The sequence below is a fragment of the Hyposmocoma kahamanoa genome, unplaced genomic scaffold (assembly GCF_003589595.1).
Source record: "Hyposmocoma kahamanoa isolate Upper Pololo Valley unplaced genomic scaffold, ASM358959v1 87, whole genome shotgun sequence".
Taxonomy (NCBI): Eukaryota; Metazoa; Arthropoda; class Insecta; order Lepidoptera; family Cosmopterigidae; genus Hyposmocoma; species Hyposmocoma kahamanoa.
Genome location: NW_020654422.1, coordinates 16,946,117 through 16,968,695, shown reverse-complemented (window position 1 = coordinate 16,968,695; position 22,579 = coordinate 16,946,117). Strand labels below are relative to the sequence as shown.

Here is a 22,579-nt window from a genome sequence, read left to right as displayed (position 1 = left end):
AATTATTTCTACGTCTCTATCAAGGGCTAGTTCGATCATAATAAATTAAATAGGACTTTATTTATCAAACACACTTATATATAGAAAATCACACGATACATGTACTAATAAATAATGAGCTATTTTGATATACTGCTGAATAAATGTGTTATCTATCATCTATTTCTATTTGTAACATGTTAATGAAAAGGACGAAGCCTCAGCATAGTGTTGTTTTTTGGTCTCCGCCTGTGTTCTCTGTGACCTCTAGGATCGATAAGCTAATCTAAAAATCATGCCAGATCAGAATGAGTAAATTCAGCTTTTCCAATAAATATTTGGTAAAATCATCCTTTACCTTAACAGAAATATAGGTACATATTCGCACTACATTGGTTCGATAGCTTTGGTTGCAACTCTACAATATTCATCAATGTACTTAGTTGCATGTAGAAAAACATCGATCAGTATAAATTACCAGCGACAATGCGGGGCCATGTGTGTAAAGATATATAACGCTTTACCATCAGACATGAAATTGATAAATAATAATCTTATGTTCAAACGTAAGTTAATGTCGTGGCTAAGAAACAAAAATTTCTACTCAATTAAAGACTTATTTGATACTAATTTTAATAATCTGACTACTTAATTTAAGTTAATTTAATTTATTGACATACCACAACTTACTCTTTATAATAAATGTTAATAAGTATTACTCACATACTTTTTTGCTATTAGAATTGTTAAATTATAAAATATAGATGATAATGTATTATTTGCATGCCAAATTTTTGGTGAAATATGAGGACTTCTATTATTATGTATTATATGTACCACCTTGTAAACCATATTTAAGGCAAATAAAATTTCATTTCATTTCATTTCATTTCATTTCATTTCATAAAGGTACCAAGGAAAAATGGCAAGGACCATTTCCTTTGCCTGTTATGTATACTTAAAATATGTTTTTCACCTCATTAGCTCGGAAATGCTTTCTTTCGCATTAGAAATCTGCGCGCAAAAGCGTTTTTTTCACGGTAGCATGGAATTGATTTTTGAAATTGAGTATGGACTGTGGTGCACCAAAATTTTTCTTTCTATGAAAAATTACACGTTCAATTACGCGATTTGTCGTACATTATTTATGTAATATAAATCCGTTGGTATATTTTATTCTTATTGTTGACGTTAAATTGACAACGATAACTAATTTTGTTTATTAAATTATTTTTGATGTGTGAATGAATAAAACTGATTTGTTACAGAAAAACAGGTGGTTTTTCTTTCATCTACCATTTTCCTTGCCATAGTGAGGGGAAAATTTGGGTGTTTCGCTCGGCAGCAAACTTGTTTTGCGTCTCGCGGCTTGAACTCTCACTACGCTCAAGATTCTATTTTTGAATCTTAGTATCCTTCACTTGCTCAGGTTCCATAACAAATAACTATTATTTATTTTTTACTTACACACTGGTTACACCGTAAAATGCCCCGGGATCGTCCAAGTTGTTCGTGTTGAGGTCTGCCCAGAACTTGACGAGGAAGAAGGCGTTTCGTGGACCCTTCTCGTATAGCTCTTTGAGACCGCCCTTCTTTTCGGGGAACTTGTCATTTATCTGTTGTACATCTACTGACTGCGGACAATAATACAATGAATTAGTTTTAAAAATCATGTTTTCAGTGTTTTAGTGAGAAAAAATATTATTTAACTGAACTGTAGCTTAACGAAACAGATGTATTGAAATTCAAAAAGATTTTGTTACATTATACGTTTTTATTTTAGTTTTGGGATCTTTGCGTTTAATTATGATATGTATACAGATAAACGTACAGTGATTGTAGTAAGAATTTTTACCTCTAATAAAGGATCTGCGTATGTGACGGTACCACCTATATGTACAAACAGATGTTGCGCTGGCGCCGTACTTGGAGGGTACTGAAAAATAATAATATATAATATATTATAAAATGTTACTTACTTTTTGATTATTAATGCATTGATCGCACATATAGAAAAAATTATTTGACTCGATGGGACTTGAACCCATGATCAAGTTATCGAGTTGTCGACATAATCCTATGTGTTTTTGTTATAGATTTTTGTACTAGTTTTCCGCATTACGTGTTTTTTAGCTTATAGATGCGTATAAGCGCATCTTTTGGGTATGTTTGAAAATGTTTAGATTTTATTTGGTACAGACTAGAGATACGTGCTGGTCGTAGACTCGTCGGCGACAGCGTCTAATGGGTTTTGGGTGGCATATATCTATACCTCCTACCTACACTACGCGAACTTAATTTTTGGACCTATTTTTAATTTGTTTCTTTAAATTTTCTTTCACAAAATTAGTTTTATTTTTTATGATGAATGATTTGAAACTAGCAGAATTGGGGCTCTACGCTAATACAACGCGAGAGCATTGTGAAATTATGCGAATGTGTACAGACATACAAATCGAGCTGCTTAGTTTGTATGGCGTATTTGCGTGGTAGGGTACAGAGGGTCGATGTTAACGGTACGAGATCGTCAGGGTCTGTAATTAGCATGGGTGTCCCTCAAGGTTCAATTCTAGGCCCATTTTTGTTTTTAGTTTATATTAATGATTTACCTAGCCTTATGGAGGGTATAAAACATGAGATAGTATTGTTTGCTGATGATACTTCCTTATTATTTAAAGTTAAAAGGCACCAATGTTCCTATGACGATGTGAACAATGCTATATCTAAAGTAATTGATTGGTTTGCTGTTAATAACCTACTTCTTAATGAGAAAAAAACAAATTGTGTGAAATTTACATTACCCAATGTTAGAGAGACGGTTACAAACATTGTAGTTAGAAACGAAAAATTGAATCTTGTGGATACAGTTGTATTTCTAGGTATAACGTTAGATGCTAAATTGCAATGGGGTCCCCATATAAGTAAGTTGTCAAAACGGGTCAGCTCTGCAGTGTACGCGATTAAAAAAATAAGGAAACTTTCAGACGTCGAAACCGCGAGATTGGTTTACTTCAGCTACTTTCACAGTCTAATGACATACGGCATTTTGCTTTGGGGTAATGCCGCCGATATCAATAGAATCTTTGTCCTGAAGAAACGTGCAGTTAGGGCAATTTACAATCTGGGCCCCAAAGTATCTTTGAGAGATAAGTTTAAGGAAATTAACATTCTTACACTAGCCTCACAATACATTTATGAAAATATAATTTATGTTAAAAGGAATAGTAATTTCTTTATGAAAAATAGTGACAGACATAACATTAATACGAGGAATAAAAATAAACTAGCTTTTCTTGATAGTCGTCTTCACAAAGTCAAACAATCATTTAAGGGGCAATGTATACGCTTCTATAACAAGATTCCGGTTGATATACAAAATTTGCCTTTCACGAGGTTTAAAACTATAGTGAAACAAAAACTTTATACTAAAGGTTATTATACAACTTCTGCGTACTTGGATGACAAAAATCCGTGGTAGTAACCCGTTTAGCTCATGGAGGTAGTCTCAATCTGATGTTTCAAATAAAAAAATATTGTAAATGTTATTTACAAAGAGCAACCCCTAGAGTTTCTTGCTCATTCTTCTCAGGGGAATCTGCCTTACGAATGAGCGGTAGAGTTTAACCACTGTGACGATTTCAAGTGTAATAATGCTTACCTATGAAATAAAGATTATTTTGAATTTGAATTTGAATTTGGAGTTACCATATACATCTTATTATACTATGTATGTAGGTATTACTAAAGATAATAAACTTAAAGAATGTTTGTGAAAAAAGAACAATTACATATATAAGCGATCTTAATTTAAATTTAGTCTATACCATAGACTTTCCCTAATTTATTACGACCTCGGTGGCCCAACGTTTTGCACTTCGGACGCTATAGGAGGAGGTCCCGAATTCGATTCCCGGTAGGACCATTTTTGGGAAATTAACTTTCTATATTGGTTCTGGTCTGGGTGTTCTGGGTAGTGCCCCGGAGTCAATTCCGTTGCTCTGGTATTCATAGTACAGGGAAGTCCTTAGTTGGTCTCAACCAGACAATTGGTGCGCTTGTCTGGCACATCATTATTGTTTTTAATTAATTTTAAGTATACGAAAATATTGAATTGAAATATAGGAAACAATTAATAAAGAAGCTGATACTTCGTTTTTTACAGACTTGCTAGATTTACTCTTTCAAGAAAATTTTAGATAAATTGTTACAAAAGCATGGAGATAGAGAGCTCTCATGCCAAAAAAGATTTGACGTGGCTCCGCCCAAATTTGTGAAACAAATATATGCCTGAAGTTCGCGTGACATGCGACAGGAGAGGTTGAATTTTGCGCATTAAAAGTACCAAATTCGTTTTAGCGGAATAACTCTAAAACTAAAGGGATTAAAAAAAAATTCGTAGTGACAGTTGTCGATAATGCATAAATATAATTAATTATCTAACTTTTGTCCTAACAACCTGTAGCATTTCGAGGATAAATAGAAAAAATGTGAAAATTACAGGTCATTTCGTGATTTTTATCTATCGACGAAACTTTATTGTTTCTGATTAATGTCTATGCTTGAATATATTGTGTAGTTACTCATACAATATTTTATTTTTAACTTTAAAGTGTATAAACCCGTCTAAAATCAAATCGAAGATTAGGAATTTTTCCTCTGCTCCCTCTTAATAAACTGTGTTAAATTTCATAATATTCCGTATCATTCTAGATATTTTATTCAATGGTATTTTTTTACACGTGTTAGCTCTAGAAAAGTTTAACAATGTCAGTTAATAACTATTTTCAATTTGGAACGTGTAACCGCAAATGGTAAATTAAAATGAGTTGTGTACGTTTTTGCGTTTTGTTCAATGTATGGGACTTTTGTGGTTGAATTAAAATCATTTATTAAATGATTGTTTACGTATATGGTTTACGTATATATATTATGTAAACTTAGCTGTATTTTTCTGATTTCATTGTAGGCTGTTCGAGTTCCCACCTTTGCGTAGAGGTATTATTATGATGAAAATAAGAGGGGTGTGAAAAAGTTATCAGTTTAAAAACTCGATTTATTGCATTACAGGATGGAAGGTTTATTTAGACAACATCATCGAAGCCGACATTGGCCTTATAGTGGTTAAAGAAATAATAGTAATATTGTCTACAGTCCCATATATATAACTGATCATACCTACGCTACTTATTTGCGTATTTTGTGCACTCAATCAAACCACAAGAAGTAGGCATTTTCGGAATATTTTTTTTTAATTATTGGTTCACTTGAAGTTATTAGAATATTACAAATAATAAGTATAATAAATTAAATGTGGTGGACTTTTTATTTTATGTCACAACTAACCATGAGTGAATAAAGTAAATGTAGAAAAAATACAGGACAATAAATACAGGAGAACACGGGTCTTGGGCAGTATCAAACTAAAAAGGGAATATCATATCAAATAAAATATTATGTAAAACATACTTAGCGTAAATTGGAATGTTCTTTGAAAAATTAAAATAGTCGATGACTTTATTATCTCAGTCAGCAGTGACCATGGGGCCGAAACGTTGGTTTGTTTGAAAAAACAAATATTTACAAAAAGGAAATAACTGTTATGAAATGGTCCATAGCCCATAAATTATTAAATCGTAGTTGTTGTTGACCGATGTTGCTTAGGATAGTCTTCAGAATATTTACATCCATTTTGAATTTTATTGTGGAAGCGTCATTGAGGTAAATCGCTAAAGCTTACCGTATCAGGGTCTCTTGGGTGTTCGACAAAGGCAGAGAACTCAACGAGTCTCAGTTTGTGTGTGGCGATGGCTCGACCCTCCCAGGGCGGCGGCGGCGCAACCTCCGTGCCGCCGGGCACGCCGACACCACCGACTCCTGGGACGCCCTTGTAGCCCGAGCCAGGGAACGGTTTTACACTGAAACGGGAGAAAATACAAGGTGAATTAAAAATTTACATAATAGATGTTACTTTAATCCATTGTTATTGCAATTATATATTTTTTTATGATACCAACTGACGGGACGACCATCTCGTACGCCTGGTGGTAAGCGACACTCCTGTCCATAGCAGTGGCAGTGGCATTCAATACTTTAAATCGCAAAAATTTGAGGTACGCTGACAAATAAGTTGAAAAGTTCCATGTACCTGTAATTTCACTTTACCCTTCAAAACCAGACCACAGAAACGCTCACATTACTGCTTGGCGGCAGAAATAGATGTGGTATTCCGAGGTGAACTCTTTCACGAGGAGCTTTACTGCTAATAAATTATATGTTTTTACAAACATTGCTTTAGAATGCTAAAAATCACGCAATGATAAAAGACAATGATGAAAAAATTTAACTATTTAAATGCCTAATTAAGAGCCTCATTCTCTTTAAAACGTTCTGTAATAAAAATTACTATTGGCATTTAAGGTTATTTACCTCTTTACCTACAGATATCAAATAACAATGAGCCTTATTAGGTACGTATTACAATTGAACTAAGGCGCGATGCTTTTATTTATAAAAATATTATAGATAATAAGACATTAGGTAACTTTCAAGATTTCTTTTTTTTTATTGCTCTGTCTTGTGCTCTCTTCATCTAGTTACTGCAGGCTATCAGGCCACTGCCTATATTTGTACTAGTAAATGACTTCAGTAAATGTACGAGTCTCATATCTTTTGTTGTAACAGCAAAATTCCGTTTCAGTGACAATTTTATCCGCATAAACTAAATATTCATGCTACCACAAACTCGTATTTTATGGATGTTAATAATTTTTAAGATCCTGTTTACGCTTAATCGGTAACAAACAACTTTAACTGATAGATCGACCCCTCCCACGTAAAGTATCGTATGTAGAAATTGCCAAGTTTACAGGAGAGCGTTTTAAGTTCTGAATTCACTGAAACCAGCATAACACGTGACTTTAGCATTTCTCAGTTTTATTCTGCAAAGCTCGTAGGAGGGGTCGAGATATTGGTTTAGGTTTTCGCGATTGTTACATTGTATAATTGTTTTTACAAACACACCAACGTTTCGGGCCCTTTACAGGTCTCAAGGTCACGGTGGAATGAAATGGTAAAATCATCAATAAGTTATGTCTAATACTAATGCAAACCGCCCTATTTTTTATAATTAACAAAGTTATTAAATAATGACTTTTTTTCAAAGAACATTCCAATACACGCGCTTACAGATGTTTTAACAAAATATTTTATTCTATTTTAAAAACTATGAACTTTTTTGTTTGAACAAACGCAGTAGAGCTCCTTGTGAAAGAATTCGTCCATGAAGTATTGCGACCTTACCTATTTCTGCCGCCAAGCAGTAATGTAAGCATTACTGAGTTTCGGTTTTGAAGGGCAGGGGTGCGGTGGCAGTGCCCCTCATATCTTTGCGATTTAAAGTTCTGAGTGGTACTGCTATTGGCATTGATAGGCGTGTCACTTACCATTAGGCCCACTCCTTGTTCGTCCCGATACTTGGTAGCAAAAAAAAACTAATACACGATTTGGACTCGAAAATATTGTTTCATTTCCTATGTTTAGCTGACAGAATTTTATATAACTTTTCAGCCATCGTACGTAGAAGGAAGAATTGAGACACAGTTTTTCAAAAATACAATTCCCGTTATAAAAATACAACTTTTGAAAAATGTTGTAACCTGGTGTGGCCGGTCAGAAGAGAAAAAACTTATACCATTTGGTATCTCAGTGAAACATTTTAGCAGATGCGTTTTTAAATGGCACTTCGCAGCGAAATGACAATCTGCCATGGTAATTGTTGTTTCTCAGTTTCTTTCCACGGTTACTAAATTGCTTGCCGGTTTATAACTTTCAAAAAGAGTGATACTTACTCTTGTGAGGTGCCAGCTTGAAGACCCGGTTGCCAAAATTGCTGAAATCATAAAAAAACACAATAGGTAAAAAAATATTAAATAATTATCCGAAAGTGTTATTAAGCTTCTATGTTATTAAAGTAGCCCAACTTGTTAAAGTCAGCAAAATACTACACACTTATTCACTGGAAGCGCGCATTTTAGTGTGAAAACCACAAAATTTTTCGAGATTTAAAGACTACAAAAATTTTTCTATCCCTTTCATGATAATGTATGATTCTGTATTGTAGATATTATGAATGACCAATGACTTTCCCCGTTAGATAATAAAACACCGACAATTTAGTAAGCGAATATATCTGCTGTTATCGTCGTGTCCGTCGCACGTGCACTCGGCAACCACATGCCTGATAGAGAAGCAACACGATTTAAGAGTTGATACTACCTCAGTTCGAATACAAATTTTTCCCGTAGGTAATACGGTTCGTTTTGCTTGGATCGTCGAGTGGCAGCGACAATGGCTTTATTTTAAAATTAATTTTTTTACAAGCGAAATTAAGACCATTTGAAAAATGTGTATAGTATAGTATACGTATTATATTTAGTTCAGTTGATATAAAAAAAAAATCATTGATGTAATGTATCTATTGAATACAGCGGTTTTCTTGTAAAATGTATTATTAGGAATCGTGTTTTCACACCGTATGGTAATCAGTGTATATTCTCAATTTTAATGTATATATTTTGTCCACAGTTACACTATCATGCGGAATCAACAAAAGCCATTTGAGGTAGTATAGACTCTTAAGGCAATCTAGTTTTGTGAAGGAACACAAAGGCATGCCTTTTGCAAGTCCAGTACCGTATGGTGGTACGCTGGGTGCGGTAAACCTGCAACGATCTGTGCGCTAGACAATGTGCTCATTGACTGCATCGCCTTGTCTTTCATCATCCCACCGTCCTAAATATTTCCATACGTTAATTTTATGAAATCGTCCGATTAACATCTAATTGTAAGCTATTGGCGATTGATAATAATGCTTACCACTTTCAGTTTGGCCTGTATTTCGCGTAGTTTCCGTCTAGCTAACACCTGTATGTGTGACGACACCTGCTTTCTTGTGCGAGTTTTCCCTGTCCGTAGTTTTATGTACCTCGCTATTAACTCGTTACGTCCTGCAAAATGAAAAATACGTCTCATTATCCCATTTGGGATGTCGGATGAATGGAATACCGGGATGGAAAAACAGAAAATCATGGACATTACCAATTGACATAACCCGCGAAATACTTCGCATAGCGAAAGAGAACAAACGCGCGGAGTACAATGAAATGCAGCAAAGCTCCACGGACGATCCATTATGAAACAATTTTCAAAATATTTTGAATAGCTATTTTCAATCATTGAAACTGCAGCCGGTACGGAATGCAGGGAGGATTGGCTAAAGGTTTGCGAGCCTTCATTGTGTTTGAGAATGAATAAAGCTCACTGAAATAATGTGATATATATATATATAAATAAAATTCTGCTCGGCACCAAATAAATTTTTGATTCGTTGAACTCAAATATTTTGTTTGTTTTGCATGAAAGTGCACGTTTTGATAAAATATTGATTTTTGTAGGAATCCACGTTTAGTAGTTTAGGAATCCTTGTTTACAGACAATATAAAGATCTTGTGATATAATCCTTCCTAAACACGTTACATATTAACTTCTTAATATGTTTTAAAATACAAAAACAATTGAAACCTAAAACAAGAAAATAAATATTTGTGAGCAGTACAAAGTGTAATAGCTTTTAATTTAGACAATGCTGTATTAAACGGTGGATAGAGTAATGGAAGATTTGACCAGACCAAAGTAAATTGAAATCTCATTGAATTCGGGGAATGCGATGGCGCCGAGAGGCGGCCTGGTGCGAATTTAATTAACCCCTTGCTTGCTCGTTGAGCCGAGTGCGTACCCTATATGTACACCTATCTTCTATGTATCCACAGACCAACTTCGCCTACCGATCAGATACTTATTATCAAATTATCTTGTCTGCAATAGTTTCTCCGAACAAGCATTTGACCTTAACAAGTATTAATTACAGGATTAATTTCGTTCCCCCTTTAGTCAAATCTATCATTAAATCTTCAATAATAGATTCAAATATAAATTGAAGCAAAAGCTAAGGAAACAAACTCCGAAGACTGCAAAGTCGGAAATTCTTGAAATAACTCCAAAATTATGGCACCGTCGTAAACTTTTCACGGCGGGCGTAAGGCTAAAATTAGTAAGTGCGACCACTCTAACAAATTGCTGTTAACACAAATTAGTGAGGAGAATAAACACGCCGTATGTTATTCGTTGTAAACGCAAGTTCCATTTAGTGACATCGTCGTCGCCGCGAATCGAGCATTAAGAGTGCTTTCACCCGAAACGTCGTGTGCATCGTTTATAAATAACTCGGTGCACAGGAGGATCAACCCGTAACGTTTCTATTCCACGGCGAATAGAAAAACAAGAGATCGTTATTTATTAGTTCGTTAGTTGGCTAATTTGGTCCATTGCCAGCGCGTCGGCGGCTACGCTCTCGCGCGTCGCACCCGTGCCGTTCGCACATGAAATTGTGCGTGTACCGTGCAGCCGCAGCCACATTGACTCCACGCACTATCATGCAAGCACATTTCATCTATAGTAAATATTTTCTTAAGCGCCGTGATATTCCTCATTTGCAAGTGTTATTACTTTCGTTCCATTCCAATAGTCTATTATATTGAAAACATTTATTTTAATCATAACCGATGTATTTTGCATTAGCCGCTTTTGAAGTAGTATAATTTATTCGACAACAGGGGTGATAGGCAGGCATTGGAGATCCATCAGAAACACATTAACGTCGTACCTGAGGCATAACCTCGCGATTGTTTTCGCCTAAAGAGCTTTACGCGCTCAAATATATTTCCATCGATATCAGTGTCCCGAGGACTCTCTGTTTATATGCGTATCTTCAGTTTAGTCAAGTGCACAAAAGCGACTTGTTAACTTACGAATTTCTAACAACGTAGAAATTGTTTAACAGGGTCGAAAAAATATGAGCAGCTAGTTTAAAAGATCTTAAGGAATGATATTGTGTAGCGTGACAGACATAGGTCGCCAGGATATCAGATGAACGAAGGCGCTTTCAGTAAATGATGGATCCAAAGCAAAAGGAGATAAAAGAAACATTAAACTTGGGTACTGAAATATGGGTGTCATGGCAGAATTTCACGCTGACCCAAACAGTAGCTATGCGAGGCAAATCCTCGCGGAAGGGTTAAGTAGCGACGGGTCTAAGGAGGATTTCTCGGGAGACAATCGGGAGTTATGCCTGAAGGCGGGCGGGGCGCTAAACAACGGGCGCGGGCGGCCCGCCCCTTCTTTATATTTTCTTACTGCGTTCGCCGCCTAGCGGCGCGGCCGGGCCCCTTACACGCTCGCTCGCTCACTAATTGCGCATTCTTCGCATAGTTTAGCCCTCCCAGTGAACCCCTCGCCCGCCACCCCCGGACCACGTGAAGCCGTGCGCCGACGAAAGTTTCATACTCCCAGGATATTGAGCGGTTTTGAATGTCTTAACTCACGAACGTGCCAGCACCACTGGCTTTGTAGGCAAACAGTTTCCAACTACACACCGCACGAGCGAACTCAGCTGCACAAGTCGAGCGGTCACATCAGACCGACAACTCAAGTCTCTATTCAGTTTCGCAATAACGTGATCACAATAGGTTTATAAATTCTGCATGTCACCTCTTATAGACAGCATCATCAACAAGATAAAGGGAAGTTTGGTGTTCTGAAAGTGTCTTTTAGGCGATCTTTATATCGCCCCTGCTCTTCACAACCTTTGAACTACAATGTTATGTTTCTAATCTATATTAGGAACTATATAAGGGTGAATATGTTGTAATTTCCACCGCTCTATTTTTGTGTGTGAAACTAGCAGCGAACCCAATTTCTTGTAGATTAGATCTGCGAGTAGGGGCGAGGCGCGAGGGTGCAGATGCGGAACAGCAGTGAGCGACAAGGGTGACGCACTTTTAGAGCGCTAGATTAAGCCCGGGCGGACACGTCCACGAGTAATGTGGTCATATATTGTACGGACGAAGCGACGCGTGCCCGCAATTATTATTACCACGATCTTTTACATTTTGCGGTCGTGTCGTCTTGGACGTGTGTAATTCCCTTCCATCAAATTATACCGTTGTGTGCTCACGAATTTGACACCTCATATCAGTAACAGCATTCGTAATAGTTGGTTGCTTCAGCATTTAATATTCTAGCTTTCGAATGTTACCCCAGGCCTCTAATTATTTCCAAAACATTTAACTAAATCTCGGCCTTTTATAAGAGCTTCCAGTAAACCAAAAGATTTAAGCGGTGCATTTCTTTACGCCTGTTAAATCACTTAAGGTGGACACATCGCCTCTGTGGCAATTTTGTTTAGCAATTCCATCTGGCACCGCGACGAGAGCGGGCAGTCCTTTAATTAAAACCGGGACGTATAATGTTGGCGCTTGACGCGAACTTAATGTGCGTCCGGCGGCGTAATGGCAGTGGCTGCCTTTAATTGTTCTACGTCAATTGCGCTCTATAATGCTCATGATGCCGCTTTTCGCCAAAGGTGGAAAGTGAAATGGTCCGGCGAGGGGCAGAGGTGTTTTTTCTTTTGCGAAAATCGTTGTTTTAAATTTTTACAGACTGCCATTTACCAGCACATTTATCTTGCTTTTAGTATTCCTGCATTCCATTCAGTCAACGCGCAGCTTGTTTGTTTTTAAACTTTTGCGAGAAGCATTTAGGACTGTTGTAGTAATCGTAGTTTTTCTGTTTCTCTCAACAAAACCACACACTGTGCTTAAGTAGGTAGGGTGGAAAAGATAAAAGATGGTATAACTTAATAAATCTTAGGAAATTCAAAATATTATATGGGAGTATAATGAACGCTACTATGAGTTAAAAGAAGTGTAAAAATAACCACGCAAAGAACAACACGCTGGCAGTTAATTTATATATAACAAAAGGTTTCTTTTAAGTGGCAATCGTCACGTCGCGTTAACGAGCTTCCTAAGTTAACAGTACAACCGTGGAAAAATGTCTCCTCCACTTCAGGCTCTGAACTGAGCTTTAATTTTTATCATACACTTCTGACAATCTAGTACTAGGTCTGTATTTGAAAGATCAGGTATTAAAACAAAGTACATTATGTTACATCAAATTACCATTGCGACTATTAATAGTAAGTAGGCATGTAGGGATCGACTAATCCAGCTGCCGGCCAAATACATATAGATTATTTTAAGTCATTCTTTTTGTATAAGTTACAATGAAATAATAATGTTCATTCTACAAGTTTTACAAAATTGAGCTTTACCGGAAAGAAAAAAGTGTATTTTGCGTTGTAATTTCAAGCTATCATGAATTGAAACAAGTTTTTTTTATAAAGAACCTATATGCTCATCAATTTTCGCCCATTATAGTACTGATGTAGGTTGAGGCGTGGAGGACAATTTTAAATTGCAAAACGGTCCAATAAGTATTTTTATTAAACTCCGGAGGTATTCGATTAATGAAGAGCGAGCAGAAACTGGACATAATAAAGACGAATCCAACAAAGTTCCCCGAATTGGCGACATGGTCCGATCGAGAGATAATAATTGTCGGTTCACGTCTCTTCACGGAATCCTATTGCGCAAACCGCTTTGTCGGCATTAATACCTACCACGCTTTTGTCTCGTGCCACATCCATTGTTCGTTTTCGTCGACTCGGCCTTGATATTGGTCCATAATTTAACCAAATTGACGAGTATATAATCGTCAAATTAACAATATACCTTTGGCGGAACCTGTTTTCACTTTATAACAAAAGTAGTCTTTTAGAAGATTATATGAAAGTCAATCTCGAGATCTTGGGTTTATTTTATGTAGTCTATTCGGAATTTAAAGAAAAGGTAAGAAGTAGCGAGGTACGGATATATCGTTTATACATGTATACGAAACGCATAACGTCGGGAATGGCGCAATTACGCGTAACTAGCATTGAATTATGACTTTCCATTTCGGTAATTTAGTGGAAAAATCAAATCTGCGTAAATGTCGCGGCTACCAAATTAAATACTACCAACATAAATTAATTCTTACTGTGTAAAAATGAAAGTTGTAGCCATAGAAATAACAAAGTAATAACGTTAAATCCCTCTCCTGTAAAAGTTGGTTTACTGCAGATACGCGCCTTTTACCAATGCCACATACGCGTATTTGCACTACCCCCGACGATAAGCAATGCAAACAAAACAAACAATAGAAAATAATTTACTAATTCAGGAATCTGTCAATTTCTTAATCTTATTTCATAACCGGAGATAGTTCTGTTTAGAGAAGAATTAGATATCGAGAAGTTGCCGTTTAAATTAACAAGAAGTATTCTTTCTTTTTTATTGGTTCATCTTTTATACTAATAATTCTGTACAGGGTCGCTTTTTTTGCTGTCGCTTTACTCATTAGTTAACGTACTTTCGATATCATGTTTAAAAGTTTTTGATATCACTTATATTTACGGAATAATCGCCTTGGCACACTCAACGATTACACCTTGTATAGGCACTTTACCGCCACTACAGAAACTAAAAAAAGATGAACAAATAAAAAAATAAAGAATACTCCTTGCTAATTTAAACGGAAACGTCTCGATGTCTAGTTCTTTTCGGGAAAGTAATTTTTTGAATAAAAATTATTGATGTCGTTTTACTCATTAGGTTTCGATATTAGATTAAAGATTGTTGATATCTCTTATATTTCCGGAATACTCGGCTGGACACACTTAACGATTACACCCTGTATTTGGTGGATTATTCCTATCAGAGTTCATACCAACAGGGAATTATACAGTTGTAATAAGTATTCAGCAACTATAGGAAGAAGATATCTTGTAGCATGTCCGGACTCACCGTACATCTTGCCCTCGTCAGAGAGGATTATCTTGCGTCTCCCGCAAGGTGGGTAGATGGCCAGCGCTTCTTGGAAGCTCTGTTCGATGTCGGGGCTCCACACTCCTTCCGCATCAGCCGCCGACATATCCTGTCAATGTTATTTTTGCCATATAGTATTTGCGTAGGAATGTGTGTGTGAAACTAATATATTTGAATGCCACATTCAAAAAGCATTTGAGAAATTTCTGAAAATAGGATTTAAGATTAAGATTGATTAGACATATTATTAGTAGCAGTGCGTGTTGCCAGCGATGACCTACGGCTCTGAGACGTGGTCACTTACTATGGGCATCATAAAAAAGCTCAAAGTCAGTCAACGAGCTATGGGGCGAGCAATGCTCGGCATTTCTTTACGTGATCGAATCAGATGAGGATATCCGTAGAAGAATAAAAGTCACCGACATAGCTCGAAGGATTAGCAAGATGAAGTGGCAGGGGGCAGGGCACTTAGCTCGCAGAACTGACGGCCGGGACAGAAAGGTTCTTGAATGGGGATCATGAACCGGAAGGCTTTCAGTGGGACGGCTCCTTACTAGATGGACGGATGACGTGGTAAGGGCGGCGGGTAACCGATGGACGCACGTCGCGTCCGATCGGCTGGTCTGGAAATCTTTGGGGGAGGCCTATGTTCAGCAGTGGACGTCTTCCGGTTGATATGATGAGACATGTTATGTCAATCACACATGTTATGTACATCAGCTCATTTGTACGTCACACTGCTGGGCACAGCTCTCCTCTCAGTCGAGGGTTTAGGCGTGGGTTTAGGTTGTGACGGTGTGACCTCCTTACACCGTCATCTCACCTTTTTGTATCGCCTCTCTCCGGTTGTATCCTATCATTTTTTTATTTCCCATGTATTTTAAATTTGAATTGTTCTATCTTCCTTCACGTTCTCATTTTGTTTTCGTACCACGGTCACTCCCTGCTCGACCGCCACAGCAGTCGGAGCTGTTTCAAATTTCATCGCGTATAATCGCTAATTTTGGTTCTTTACTACGTTTATAATCATTAAATAAGCTAAATCACGTGTAATAATTTATAACAGTCTACATCCTTCATGTACCTATATCTGTAATTCAGTTACTCAGCCCATTTAGGGGTAAGTGCCTTTATTAAAGTGTAGGTAGTGTTTTATTACATTTATTTTTTTTACATTTACCTTTTATTGTTACAGCCCTTTCTTTTAACTTTACTTCTTTAATAAATTTTGTGGACCGGAAGTTTCCCGTTTCATTGCCGTGAACCTGTTCACGGCTAGTTAGGGTTACAACCCTTTGAAGGTTTAGGTCCAAGACCGCCATGCTGGCCCTATGCGGGTTGGGGACTTCACACGTTTTCCGAAGGTTGCGAACCTTCTTCGACGTGCAGGTTTCATCACTTTCATTGAAAAGGTCATTGTAAATTTCATTTTGGGAAACCCAAGGGCCGGCAGCAACCTTGCCCAACACATTAGCATAGCCATACGGAACGTTGCCAGCATCTTGGGCACGTTACCGCGGGGACCTAATTTTATTCATGTAATTTAAAAATCCTAGTTTTACTTTCTAGTATTTAAGCTTTTATTGTCCTTACCTATACAACGAAAGCGAATTAACTAATTAAATTGCGCACATAAATCTCAAACTTCGGAGGTGAGTGCCCGGATTCGAACCCACGGCCTGTACTTGATAGGCGGTAGGACAAACCATTAGCGCCCAGTTACACGAGAAGAAAGTTTTCGCGCGGTTACCACGACTTCATGTACATTAATGGAGAATCTGAATTCTATTTACTAGGCAACAACATTTAAATTCCTCTGAATTCTTCTGAATTCAAGCCAGACTTGCCCGCGTGCCCGAGACGCTCATTTAAGTTAAAATGTAATAGCTAAGTAAATAGAGCGTATTTTGCCATGACAGAGTTAGACGCACGCGGTCGTTACACGGCGGCAGAGCAGATTCCGCTCGGCGGCCGCGCGGGGTGAGCGCGATAAATTTCGTGTCCAATAAAGCGTCCTTAGGCTACCACGGCTTTTATATAATTTTGAAAATATTTTTGACGATATATACATATGTAATTCTCATCATGCACGATATACATGTAATTTCATATGTAACTATGGCCTGTCTCTTAGCGTAGAACTTTGTTACTTATCCTTCTTAATCTGATGTAACTGAACATCTTCAATTACGTTAGACGCAAACAATAACGCAATGGACAACAAAACTAATAATAGTGGCCAGTCTTAGAATCATCCAACAAGAAAGTTTTATAGCTGTGGAGCTATTGATATATTTCCTAATACATAAACATTTACACGATTCCTATAAAATGAATAATGTGTCATTTCTTAAATATGCTCAAACTTCTATTAAAAAAGAGTGACTTCGACATTAGACACAAGGGAATGTCTGCTGAAATAAAATAACTTTCTTAATCAAATCTGTGACCCCGCTTAATAACACTCGTTTATTAGATTGAATTTAGCTACTATACAAGGTCATAAGGTCGCTATCTATTAAGCAAAAAATTAAAACGCTAATTCGTACAGTTAATAATGTAAGCAAACTGTCAAAATAACATTTAAAATAGACGCTTACGTCGTTTGCATCGGGTTTCAATTTGCAAGATCAAAATGTGACGTTCGTATTCTGAGTGTGTTGGAATGCGCAACTACTGAAAATTGAATTTATAAGGTAGACGATTCTCTTTGAAGTTTTTTCAGAACGACCTAAGAGGAAAAAGAGTGTAAATTGGATAGCTTATCTATCACACGCGTTTGGTACATAAAACAGATGTATTAACATCTGTCGGATTATTTCAATCACACAGAAGGCGCAGAGTGCGTCACTGTAATTAATAGACTGTTCTATTCCGAAGAAGAAAATAAAAATAACGCGTTGCCTTCGACTTGGCCCAACCGATCGAAAACATCGTGAATCACGGTTCCATGAAGCCACTCCACTCGACCACTGTTTTGTTAACGCAGTCAATATTTACTTTTTTTTTCATGTAAAGAATTAGTAACGAGGTATTTTCGTTTTATTGCCGAAAATTACAATGTAAACTGCTTTGTGTTAGTGCTCGTTTATTTTTTGCTTTTAGATAATAATTAGTACATTAATCGTTTCTAGTATATCAGGATATACATCGGAAAATGCTTTTTTTGCCAAGAAGGTTATTTTACTTAGATTTATTGACCAAGTGTCTATAGATTATGAATCATCTGTAGTAAGCTAGTTTAAACATCGGATTACTTCATAATACTGAACTGAATAGTTTTAATAAATGTTATTTGTCAGTGGAATAACTGTTGTAACCTTACGTAATATGATTATTCAAGCAAGTTACTATTACCAGAGACGATAAAAGCTAATCATAATTTGCGTTTCAGCATATACGAAATTTATCACAAAGTGCACGCAGATGTGGTAGAATTATGATATAATGATTTACGGTCTTCAGAAAATCATAGTCTCAAGATGCCATCGCACTCCACTTCGTTTTACGATTCTTCTTTTCTGTGCACGCTGTTCGTCACTGGAACTCTCTCTTAGTTACGATTAGACAAGCGCAATCGTTAAACATATTTAAAAACCAAGTAAAGACATTCTACCTTTCACAATAGCAATATTGCTATTGCAACAGTATATACTGTTGCTAGGCTGCTTCTCCTTCTTTTAAAACATGTTATGTATGTAGGTAGGTATATATGCCTTACAGTGTGGTTTCCAATTAATGCCAATATATTTGCCACCTAATGTTTTTCCATAGAGAAGTATCAACAACATACGGATAAAATTAGCCAGAGTCGACCTTTTGTGGGTGTACGCGCGTCCGGAACTTTCTAGTAGTAAAAGTAAGTTTATGTTTTAGTAGTTCAATATGACACAAGGGCAATCACTGTAATAGTCGTATGTAATAGTCTTTTGTGCAAGAAACATTTGCGAATATTATAGCAGTGTAATTATGTTGATGGGATCAGCCGTCAGTGGTACAGTGTAATATTATATTTAATCGATATAAGCATTGCGGCACAAAGAAAAGTGGAGACATTTTCCATGAACGGGTTAATTTCGCACACGAAGAAACCCGGGGGTCTATTCCCGTTCTCCATCATACTCGACCAAATAAGATAGAAATATCTAATATGAAGCTTCATTCGCATAATGCGTCTCTTTAATTTGATCGAGCATGATGTATTATAATAATAATAATAACGCACACACTCAACATAGCCCCGCACTAGGGAAACCCTATGTCGCGGGTGCCATGGGCACATACATAGACAACCACAAATTACATCCAAACACACGAGAGAAATAAATGTAGGCCATATAAATATTTCTCCCGGCCCGGGAATCGAACCTGGGACCTCTGCGTGGCAGTCCGGCATGGTTAACGTCCAGACCTGACTATCCACCTTATGTCTCCGTAGGATACTTGATTTCTTTGGTCACATTGCTAGGAAAGAAGGGCACAACCTACAACAGCTAAATGGTCACCGGACGGATCTACTCTGGCCTACAAGAAGGTCCGACCAAGTTTGTACGGCTCTCAGAAAGACCGCCACAGATAGCACAGCGTCGTCATGCGGGAATACTTCCGCGGAGGAGTCAGGACCCTCAGTAATGAAGTCTGAGGTCCCTCGGTATACGACGTGAGGAGGGAGACTACTTATTTATAGTTATTGTTTCGAACGGACGTCTGATGCACAAACGACATTAAATATTTAGGTGTCATAATTGACAAACATCTAAATTTCAAACATCATATTGTAGCGCTTACTTCAAGAGTTCGAAAATTGATATAATGTTTTTAAAAATTTAAGATATGCAGCTAGCAGCGCCCTTCTCAAATCAGTGTATTTAGCCCTCTGTCAATCATTGCTACGTTACTGCATTACATCCTGGGGCGGTGCACATAAGACCACCCTGAGAAACCTGGAAAGAGAGCAGAGAGCTGTTCTTAAAGTCATCAACTTCCGTCCTATCGATTATCCAACCCGCAAACTTCTAAATGAGACCGCTGTCCTCTCGGTTCGACAGCTGTTTATCCAACAAATAATTTTGAAAAATCACTCAATTACTCCATTTGATTCCGTTAGTTTAACCAACCACAGACGACTCGATACCTTTTCATCTCGTACACAACTCCGCACAGCACACTTGCATAAATTCTTTTGCTTCCTTGGTACATTCTTTTAAATTAAATTCTACTTTGCATTATTTCGCCATGAATAAAATAGAATGTAAAAATACCGTCACATTGTGGCTTAAGAGTAAAACTTACAATGAAACAGAGGACTTGCTGGAAGTTGTTTGATAATTATTTTTATATAGGTAATCATTAATTTATAACTACTAATTATTTTATTGTTAAAAATAGAAAATTTGTTTTTAAGCTATTACAGCTTATATAAAGCGAAAAAAAAAAAGAAATTTGATGCCTAAAATACAGGTATACATTTACTTAGTTCAGGTCTCGCATTACTATGAAGAATGTATAATTTAGATTCCCTTCTTAATTCTTGTATGAATACTATAATAGCTTTATTTACATTTGTGCGTATTGTATTTGATTAAGTTATGTTGCAATTTTGTCTTTATCTCTATTTAGAATGGGAGTAGACCGCCACTTACTACAACTCGTACAATGACAATAACCATCTATAGGTATTTACATCGCACTGTTAATACAATAGCGTATTAACTCATTAAGTGTATTTTTCAGACTCGATGATAAACTAATTACTCACTTCCCAAAGAAGAAAGGTTATTAAAATTTAAAAAACAATTTCAAACTTGCCAAACATATTTAAAAACAAAAGGAAAACAATTATTACAGATTTCTGAGTAAGGACTATTTTGTCCAGAACTACCTAGCTCACAAAAACTTTATCTCATTTTGAGTTATATAAGTGGATATCTTTTAATTGTTTCTTACAATATTCGACGGTTTTATTGACTTGTAGAGAATGAAATATTACGTTCAACAGTAGTAGCACTTGAATTTCACATATTTTGAGTTACAACACTATTGTAATAGCAGTGGGATTTGTTTATATGCATGAGAATTACCATATTTTAATGTCATCATAACAAGTTATTATTTAAATTTTATTAAAAGTATTTTAAAAGAAGTGACCTTATCTACAAATGCTATGTTAGCTGGTTTAATCTAGTGTTGGCGATGCGTCTCTTTTCAATACTGCACGAAAGGGCCAGTTCTGCCGCCGCGCCGCCCGTTAGTTGAAAACTCAAAATCGAGAAAACAATGTTTAAAGAAAGACATTTGAAAAATATTTTTTTCTCTTGCGGTAACTTCATATATTATCCACCTAGTAAAAAATAAAAATAGTGACATATCGGTCTTTCTTTACCGATCACGGAAGTTTTCATATATTTTTGAAGAAAAAAAAACACATAACGGTGGCATAGTTGGTTGTTACATGCTGTTGTCGTTGATGTCTTTATATCTCCTACATGATAATTAGTAGGTACTTTTAACCGGGCTTCATGTATGAAAGTCGCATACACTGCCGCTCTTAGAAAATACAAAAGCGCCAGAATTAAAAATTTTGTTGCTTTTTAATGTTACATTAACAAATAACTGCGTTCAATTTACATCATTGCATTTCTGTATAATCGATTGTATTACAAGAATTGTTACAGATTACAATAGCAATAAAATGTTACATTTTAAAATATATACTTTGTGCTTATCATAAATTAATCGTAATTTTAACATAGTTAATTAATATAATTACGTTAAATAATGTAGGAACTAATTTAATAATATAATAATAATATCGTCAAAATATTCGATCCTATATATGTGAAGAAAGATCAAAATAATGTTGTATGCTTACATTGTATATAATTAAGCATAAATAATTAAAATAAAATAATAATTATATGTACCTTATAATGTTATAACTATAACATAGATTATAAAATCAGGTCCTTCTATTCTTTAACGGAATAATTCGCATTATCCAACACAAACTCTTTCAATTGACGATTTATGGTCGTCGAGTTATTTCATAATTAGGTGCGTTTTTAAGACCTATTATGCGCGGATTTTTCTTCAGTGAGTTTTTTTAACTTCAGAGATTTATTTCATATATATTTAAAAAAGAACCAGGAGCTGGAGGACACATCGCATCTGAGTTGAATATTATCGGAGAAATAAAGCCCGCAAGACTCCGTAGGTCGGGATACCTCAAAAGGATGCCAGCTCATAGGACGGTGAAAAGGGCCTACAATCAGATGTCCTAGTGTTCGACGACCGGTTGATCGGCTCGAATACCGTATATATACCCCGTTTATGTTCCCTTTTATGTATAATAAAATTCTAAGACTTAACGATTTTAGACACCTATCGGTACATGAAGTCAAAACAAAATTAAAACAGGTGCTAATGAACATGACATTCGAGGACACAGAGTCGTTACTTGTTCCTATAAAATAAAAGACGCTCTACAAATAATATTGTATTGTTGTCATTACTCACAAACGCACACACACACTCATTCCACACACATACACAAACACACGGTATTTATAGCCCTCCTGTCATTTTTATGTTTGTTATTACTATTATTTAAATTTATCATATTTCTTTTGTAATTAATTTAATAACATAGTAAAATAAGTTCTTATGTTAAAACCTTATGTACTGATAACCACGATACAGGCTTAACCTAGTGTAGTTATATATGTATCACAATATTACGATTACTTCTACAGTTAAATAAATGTATTTGTATTTTTTGT

General features: G+C 36.3%; 1 protein-coding gene across 3 annotated transcripts in view; it reads right to left on the bottom strand.

Moving 5' to 3' along the window:
* Positions 1 to 22,579, bottom strand: part of LOC113235508 (transcriptional enhancer factor TEF-1) — a 106,209-nt gene that overhangs the window by 5,627 nt on the left and 78,003 nt on the right. For 2 of the 3 annotated variants that reach the window (XM_026471243.1, XM_026471241.1), the window contains exons 3-9: positions 14,781 to 14,910; positions 8,854 to 8,984; positions 8,671 to 8,769; positions 7,827 to 7,867; positions 5,717 to 5,894; positions 1,835 to 1,915; positions 1,447 to 1,613 (exon numbers count right to left, since the gene is read on the bottom strand). In XM_026471243.1, the coding sequence (XP_026327028.1) occupies positions 1,447 to 1,613; positions 1,835 to 1,915; positions 5,717 to 5,894; positions 7,827 to 7,867; positions 8,671 to 8,769; positions 8,854 to 8,984; positions 14,781 to 14,907 (824 nt within the window). In that variant the 5' untranslated portion in view covers positions 14,908 to 14,910. The remainder of the gene's footprint in view (positions 1 to 1,446; positions 1,614 to 1,834; positions 1,916 to 5,716; positions 5,895 to 7,826; positions 7,868 to 8,670; positions 8,770 to 8,853; positions 8,985 to 14,780; positions 14,911 to 22,579) is intronic. The other variant, XM_026471242.1, reaches the window with a different exon arrangement.